Source organism: Dipodomys ordii, unplaced genomic scaffold (genome assembly GCF_000151885.1).
Source record: "Dipodomys ordii isolate 6190 unplaced genomic scaffold, Dord_2.0 Scaffold153, whole genome shotgun sequence".
In the NCBI taxonomy this organism is placed as follows: domain Eukaryota; kingdom Metazoa; phylum Chordata; class Mammalia; order Rodentia; family Heteromyidae; genus Dipodomys; species Dipodomys ordii.
This window is the reverse complement of record NW_012267369.1, coordinates 789,079-797,375: the sequence shown is the minus strand read 5'-3', so window position 1 is coordinate 797,375 and position 8,297 is coordinate 789,079. Positions and strand designations below refer to the sequence as shown.

Below are 8,297 nucleotides of genomic sequence, written 5' to 3'. Positions count from 1 at the left end.
GGCGCTGGTGAGAGCTTGTCCGTGGCCTGGGCTCTGGTGTGTGTCCGTGGCCTGGGTGCTGGTGAGAGCGTGTCCGTGGCCTGGGCTCTGGTGTGTGTCCGTGGCCTGGGTGCTGGTGAGAGCGTGCCCGTGGCCTGGGCTCTTGGAGTGTCCCGTGGCCTGGCCCCTTTCCTCGAGGTGCCAACCCAGCCCTCTGCACAGGTACGTGGGCCTTTGTGGCTCTCACTAAATGGTCACCAACAGGTCTCGTGGTAAGCCGGGGAAAGGCTCGGACTCTTGGATCTCTAGAGCAAGGGTCTGCTTCGACTTCGGAACTCCAAGCCAGACGCTCTGGCTTCACTGCTTTCTGCCTCCATCCTCCACACAGCTCCCTCCCAGTGTCCTGTGAAACCTCAGGTAGATTCCAAGTCAGTGAATCTGACGCTTTTCCATATCGCTCCATCTTCAAATACATCACAAAGTCTGAGGAACTGCGAGTACGACAGGCTGAAGATGGACATAACCTATGATTTAGAACAAGAAGGCCCACACGCTGCTACAAAGCGCTGGACACGCCGGTGAAATGCAAATGAAGCCACGGTGTGGGCGGGCACCTCTGTTCATTTCCCGATTTTGATAAGTGTGCTATGGTTATCTACAAAGATACTCCTGAGTTAACACAAACCAGTATTCTGGAGGGGAACCAAAGGGAGGGATGAGTTCCAAGATTTTCTCAAATGATTTGAAAACAATGCTAAAAAGCTGGGCACTGCTGGCTCCCGCCTGTGATCCTACTCAGGAGGCTGAGATCTGAGGATCACGGTGGTTGAGATCTGAGGATCACGGTGGTTATCTCCAACCAAAGAGCCAGAAGTGGTGCTGTGGCTTGCTGCTAGAGCGCTCGCCTTGAGTGAAAAAGCTCAGGGACAGCATCCAGGCTGAGTTCAAGCCCCAAAATACATACGCGCGCACAGCCAAAATGTGGTGAACCAGGTTGAAGCAACGTCGGGTTTCTCTGCAGGATTTTTTTTTTTTTTTTGGTTTGGTTGGTTGTGGGGCTTGACCTCTGGGCCTGGGCGCTGCCCCTCAGCTCTTCAGCCCAAGGCTAGCGCTCTACCACTTGAGCCATAGTACCACTTCCAGTTTTCTAGTGGTTTATTGGAGATGAGTCTCACAGGTGTTCGTGCCCAGGCTGGCTTTGAACCATGATCCTCAGATCTCAGCCCCCTGAATAGCTAGGATGACAGGCGTGAGCCACCAGCGCCTGGCCACAGGATTCTTTTGTAAGTCTGAAACTACAGCCAAAAACACTACAGAAAAGAATGCAAGAAAATGCAAGACTTTCACACCTGTGCCGGCTGAGACTCCTCGAGGGGAGGGGCGTGGTCATGGCGTGGTCCTGAGCGCCCACCAAGCCCCGTGGCACTGCTGGAGGGGCCCTGGGGCCTCGCCCACCCGCCCCTCTGCCACTCACTCCCTTCCCCCACATCCCACCCCTCCTCAGGCCCCTGAGCAACAGAGCACATCTCCGGAAGCCAGGAGCCAGGCGGCCTACGACTGAGCGCAGGTGTGTCGGCCACAGACGGCTGGCCCACAAGGATCCACGCAGGGAGGAGGAGGCTGAGCCAGAGCAAGGGCTGCAGGTGGGGCAAGTCGCATAAGGCAAAACACCGACCTACTGACAAAGCACGTTAGGCACTGTCTACTCACGACGATTGATAACACGGTAAGCCCTCACGGATGACGGCTGCCCCCCATGCTCCCCCGGGGGAGAGACGCCGCCTCTCAGGGCTCATTTGATCACCGCAAGGCTGTGGAGATGGCCTTGGTTTACGAACAGTGGCAGGTGTGGAGACACCGTAGCCCTGTGTGCTGGAACTGTGGGAATGGGAGCCCGTGAGCCACGGGGCAGCTGGGACGGGGCTCCTCCAAGAGACTGGAAAGGCTGAGCAGCCCAGCCTCTCCCGAGAGCCGAGAACACGGGGCTCGGCGGATGAATGGATGGCAGGGCGCACCCTCCAGGCTTAAGGGAGAAGGCAGTTGTGACACCAGCCACAACACAAACACCTTGAGGCTGACATGCGGAGGGAAAAAAGCCAGACACGAGATGACAAATGTGGTACGATCACACGGACATGGGATGGCTAACAGCATGGCGGAGGCCAGGGGCCGGGAGGGGGAAGCAGGGCCTTGCTAGTGGACACAGCTTCAAGGACAGCCGGGTTTCATACCAATAGGAATATGTTTAACTACAAGTGGTTAGACGGTAAGTTGGGTTTTCTTAGTATAAAGAGGTAGCCTTGAAAACAGTGCTGATAACCACAGCAAAGATGTTGGGTATGAAATGAGATTAACACAGAAGACGAGACCAGGGCAGGCAGAGTAACTGCACTTTAATATCCACGTTACCTCGGGACAGAGCCATACTGAGCCCCCCCTTTCTTGTTCAGGCAGACCGCAGGACCGAGAGCAGGCAGCACACATGGGGGAGAGTCCGGGGTCCCCCGGGAGGAAAGCGTTGCTGGGAGGGGCGGGGCGATGAACCGAATGTCTTACTAGACCAGGAACCAAGGCAGCTCTGGGCTAACAGGGTAGCAGACAGAATACAGCGCCACTTCCCAAGCGCTCACTGGTGTTTTTACGAGGTGTTGGGCATCCGTAAGACTTACAACACACTGTCTGGCTAAAACCCACCCGCTACGATGCTGCTGGGGTCCAGCCCCTCCACTGGACGCTGCCGATCTTCCTCCCCATACCCGCCAGATGGGATGGAGAACGGACTGACACAGGCACACGGGAGGGGGCAGAGCAAAGGACACGGGAGGCAGGTGGGTGAGCAGAGCTTCCTGATTAACAAGTTCAGCGGCCGGACCCTGAGGCAGAGCGGGGAAAGCCAAGGAGAGTCACGGCTGCTTCCTGCTTGGGGCTTGCCAGTGGGCGAGAGCCCAGAATCAGGAGCAGAAAGTCTGCCCGGGGCCGGCCGGACCCCGCTCTCTGCGACGGCGGCTGGCAACCAGTACTTTCCCCAGCAGGGACTGCTGTCGAGTTTTTTTGTCCTTTTATTTTCTACACCAGCTGGTGCCCAACCCCAGGCCTTGCTCCTGGTGGACCGGAGCTGGGCCAGTCCTGGCTGCCTATTCCTGAGGGCCCAGAGGGCTGGAGGCCGCCTCGGGAGTGGACAGCCTGCTACCAAGTGGAGGCCCTAAGTTCAGCCCTAGCACCGGCACCCACAGAAGGGCACGGCCAGGCAACACCAGAGGGTCCCTGAGAGCCAGAGGACACAGGAGGGCACGTCGACGGGCCACCGGGCGCCCAGCTCGGCCCCAGCCCGCACACCCTTTTCAGGGTTCAGTCCCCTAGCGCAGACGCCCTCCCCAGGTGTCATGGAGAACCCCCAGCTCCCAGGCCGGGCCGGCACAAAGGCCTTGCTGAGCACAATCAAAACTCTTTTTTTCCTTCCAGAACTGGGATTGATCTCAAGGCCTGTGCTGGCTGGGCAGGCGCTCAACCACTCGAGCCACGCTTCCAGCCCTTTCTTACTCTCCTTGCTTCTCAGATAAGGCCTCCCTCATGGTGCTCAAAGCAGGTCATGTGGTCTTCCTGTTTGTGCCTCAGTGTGGCTGGAATAACAGGCGTGCCACACACGCCTCGCAGCTCTAGATGCCCTGGCCAGGAACTAACACCGGCAGGCAGCGCGGAGAGCGGACACCGGGAAGGACTGACACCGGCAGGCAGCGCGGAGAGCGGACACAGGGAAGGACTGACACCGGCAGACAGCGCGGAGAGCGGACACACGGAAGAGCTGACACCGGCAGACAGCGCGGAGAGCGGACACACGGAAGGACTGACACCGGCAGACAGCGCGGAGAGCGGACACAGGGAAGGGCTGACACCGGCAGACAGCGCGGAGAGCGGACACACGGAAGAGCAGAGCCAAAGCGAACCACCAGGCCAAGTGACTCCCACAGGGAGAAAGCAACTTTTTTTTTTTTTTGAGAAAGGGTCTGAGTAGCCAGGCTGGCTTTGAATTTGTGGCCCTGCTGCCTGTCTTCTGAGTGCCAGGATTATAAGTGTGCATTACCACACTGACAGTGAAAATAACTTCGTAAGAAGACTCCATGGGACACAGTAGTGCATGGTGTAGTCCCCAAACTCAGGAGGCTAAAGCAGGGGGATTACTTGAGCCCAAGGGTTCAAGGCCAGCCTGAGCATAAACAACAACGAAGACCTTGTCTCAAAAAGCAGAGCTGAATATGCTCAGAGAGTTAAGATACTGCCCACAGAGACAAGCCCACCCTGTCAGCCTGGAGAATTGAAAAGCTGAGATCTCGAGCATGGGGCTCTGAGATCAAGTCCCAGTACTAGGAGAGAAGGAAAGAGGGAAAGAAGAAAAGAAGAGGGCTGGGAAGGTGGCTCAGTGGCAGAATGCATGCCTTCCGTGCATGAGGCTCTGGGTTCGATTCCTCAGCACCACATAAGCAGAAAAAGCTGGAAGTGGTGCTGTGGCTCAAGTGGTAGAGCACTAGCCTTGAGCTGAAGAACTGAGGGACAGCGCCCAGGCCCAGAATTCAGGCCCCATGACTGACAAAAAAAAAGAAAGGAGGGAGAGAGGGAGGGAGGGAGGGAGAGGCAGGGAGGAGGGAGGTCCTAGAGGTTGAGCACAGGAGAGCACCGTCTCGGGAGAGCGGTGGCTAGCCCTGGCCGGGCCGGGCCCCTCGCCTTCAGGACACTCACACAGTCTACATTTTCTGTCATGTTCAGAATGACGTAGCTCTTCCCAGCCAGATTGCTCCAGTCCTTGCAGATCACCTGTGAGCAGAGACAAAGGAGGCCTGAGGGGGCCTCCCGGGAGGGGGGGGCAGGGAAGGGGGTCTGCGTCTGCAGGGCTCTGCCTCTGCTGTGCCAGGCTGACAAGTCCAGGGCTGCAGGTGTGTGTGCGTGTGTGGTGTGTGTGTGTGCGTGCATGTGTGTGTGTGCGTGTGGTGTGTGCGTGTGTGCATGTGTATGGTGCGTGTGTGTGGTGTGTGCGTGTATGTGGTGTGCGTGTGTGTGGTGTGTGTGTGGTGTGTGCATGTGTATGGTGCGTGTGTGTGGTCTGTGTGTGTATGTGGTGTGCATGTGTGGTGTGCGTGTGTGTGCGTGCATGTGGTATGTGCATGTGTATGGTATGTGCATGTGTATGGTGTGTGCGTGTGTGGTGTGCGTGTGTGTGCGTGTATGTGGTATGTGCATGTGTATGGTATGTGCATGTGTATGGTGTGTGCGTGTGGTGTGTGTGTATGTGGTGTGCGTGTGTGGTGTGCGTGTGTGTGCGTGTATGTGGTATGTGCATGTGTATGGTATGTGCATGTGTATGGTGTGTGCGTGTGTGGTGTGTGCGTGTGTGTGGTGTTTGCGTGTATGTGGTGGGCGTGTGTGTGGTGTGCGTGCGTGTGCGTGCATGTGGTATGTGCATGTGTGGTGTGTGCGTGTATGTGTCCGTGTGTGGTGTGTGTGTATATGCTGTGTGTGTGTGCGTGGTGTGTGTGTGTGTGTATGGTGTGTGTGTGTGGTGTGTGCATGTGTGTATGTGTGTGTGTGTGTGGCGGTGCTGGGGTTTGAATTCCGGGTATGGAGTGTTGCGTCCCCAGGCCTAGCTCACCCCCTGACCCCCCATCTCCTGAAGGCACAACATGTACTGGGATCACAGAGTTCACCACTTCATGTGGCTTATTAACTGAGGTAAGGGTCTCACTAACTTCAGATAATGGAACCATCCTCCTCCTGGTCTTTGCCCCATAGTAGCTGGGAGTTAGTGTCTTTTTCCAGAGCACAGGCAAAAGAGAAGAGAAGGAAGGCCAAGCAAGGTACCCAGGGATTGGGACTTGTCCAACATCCAGGCTTCAGAGGGCTGGTCTGCTGTTCAGCCAGGCACACGGGCTGATGATGTGGGGTCTCCCTTCCCTCCCCTCCCTTTCTGGGCACACACTGACTGGAGTGTGTATGAGTGTGAGCTCGAGCCGCAGGGAGGGGGGAGCCTCGCTCCTCGCGTGGTTGGGAGCGTGAGGCGGGGCCTGAACTGAGGGAAGCCAGGCTGGCAGCAGCGTCTCCAAAGGCTTTGTAGCCACTGAGGCCTTGTCCGGCACCCCAGGCCCTCTGCCCCTGCCGTCCCCCCCCTTCCTGCCCTCCCCCCCACCCCCCACCCCGGTATCTGGGCAGGGAGGAGGGGCACCATGGAGGCAGCAGCTGGTGCGGGGCTTACCTGAGCAGAGTCCCAGGGCTGCCGGCTGGGGTCTCCTTGCCTCGGGGCGGTGGAAGAAGGTGTGGGGTCTGAGTCTTGGGGGGTGGGTGGGAAGGAGGCTGGAGAGCCAGGGTACCGGGGGCCCTCTGTGGGCGGTACAGCCCTGCCTCCTGCCGGGGAAGGCCAGGTCCCGGCGGTGGCCCCGGCGCCCGCCTCCTGGGCTGCCTGGAGCTCGGCCCCGGGCCCGGCCTCCCGACCGGTGATGTCCAGACCCTCCGGGGACGCTGGACTTGGGGTGGCTGAGGGCGGCGCCAGGCTGGGCTGCACAGTGCTTTCCATCTCGGCTCGGGGCACGGCCTGGTCCCCAGGATCCTCCTGACTGCGGCCGGTGGTGCTGGGAGAGGTGGCCAGCGTCGGGGCTTCCTCCTGGGACCTGCTCACAGGGAGCAGTTCCTCCTCCTCCTCCTCTTCCTCCTCCTCCTCCTCCTTTTCCACTTCTTCCTTCTCCCTCTCCTCCTCCTCCTCCTCCTCTTCCTCTTCCAGAGGCAGATGCCAGGGAGGCTCAGCCAGGCTCATCTTGGGCAGAGCGGAGGGGAGGTCGGGGTCCTCCGGAGAGGCCGCCTTGCCCGTCAGGTCTGGGAAAATGTAGTCTGAGGGCAGAGACGAGAGTTCACCTGTGAGCGGCCCGCCCGGATGAGCCCGCAGACTCCAGCCTCCCACAGCCTCCTCCAACGGAGGCACACAGGCCCGGGGCCTTCCGAGCCCTGATCATACCAAACAACAAAGCAAATGAACTCCGGGAATGAGAAACTCAAGGGTTTTTCTCTTCGCTGCCGTCTCTGTCCTATTTATCTGTCTTCGGGCAGGTAAGGGGAGGCACAGAAATGGAGGGACAAAGGCAACAGGAGCAGCAGTGGCACTCACTGGACGCAACACTGAAAACGCAACATGTGGGAGAGCGGGAGGGAGGGGCGGCCGTGTCCACAAGGAATGTTCCTGACATATGACCGCACCCCTCTGTGCCCCAACTGTGTAATATTTCTAAAGAACCCCAATATGCTCACAGAGACGGAGGCGCAAAAGCAGACCGCGGTCATGTCGGGGAGCACAGGGGAGGAGTGGGGAACGAGGCTGGGGGGAGGGAAGCCTGAGCACAGGGACCGCAGCGGCTCCATTTCCCTTTGATGATAGAACTCATTTGGGGCTAGGAATGTGGCTCAGAGGTAGAGCGCTTGCTTCACACGCAGGCCCTGCGGCCAGCACTGCTCATAGTAATAAAAATAGTGAGCCGGGCCCCCGTGGCTCACGCCTGTCATCCTAGTTACTCAGAAGGCTGAGATCTGAGGATCACGGTTCAAAGCCAGCCAGGGCAGGAAAGTCCCTGTGAGATTCTGACCTTCAGTTAATTACTCAAAAAGCCAGAAGTGGTGCTGTGTCTCAAAGTGGTAGAGTACTAGTCTTGAGCAAAAGAGCTCAGGGACAGTGCCCAGGAAATAAGTTCCAGCCCTACGATCGAGAAAAAGGAAAAAAAGTGATTTGTCACTAGAAGATGACGCACAAGGGACCCAGGAAGAAGGTGCGGCACTCCGAGCACCAGTGGCCCTGAGAGGTGGTGGTGGTGTTTTTTGTCGGTCGTGGGGCTTGGACTCTGGGCCTGGGCACTGTCCCTCAGCTCTTGAGCTCAAGGCGAGCGCGCTACCACTTGAGCCACAGTGCTACTTCCAGTTTTCTGGTGGTTCATTGGAGATAAGAGTCTCACAGAGTTTCCTGCCCGGGCTGGCTTTGAATTGTGATGCTCAGATCCCAGCCTCCTGAGTAGCTGCGATGACAGGCGTGAGCCTCTTTCTTTTTGATCTAGGAGGTGAAGCCCAGCCGCCGAAGCACCGCAGTGAGGAGGGCTCTGCGCCTCTCGGCGTGGCGCTGGCCCCGCCTGCCTGTCCCGAGGGGGCCGTTGGCCGTGCTGCCCTGGTCCTGCTGGGCACCACGGGCTTGGGAGTAGACGCCTACCCACCGAGGAGGCCCACAGCCGATGCTTGTGAGTGACTGGCGCGCACGCGGCTCCGCCCCCGGCGCCCGCCCGCCGGGCAGCCCCACCCCC

The 8,297-nt window shown here is 58.6% G+C and overlaps 1 protein-coding gene across 1 annotated transcript in view; it reads right to left on the bottom strand.

Annotated features, from left to right (window-relative positions):
* Podxl2 (podocalyxin-like 2) overlaps window positions 1–8,297 on the bottom strand; it is a 27,952-nt gene that overhangs the window by 6,917 nt on the left and 12,738 nt on the right. Inside the window, exons 6-7 of the mRNA XM_013032300.1 lie at window positions 6,221–6,849; window positions 4,714–4,788 (exon numbers count right to left, since the gene is read on the bottom strand). Of these exons, the coding sequence (XP_012887754.1) occupies window positions 4,714–4,788; window positions 6,221–6,849 (704 nt within the window). The remainder of the gene's footprint in view (window positions 1–4,713; window positions 4,789–6,220; window positions 6,850–8,297) is intronic.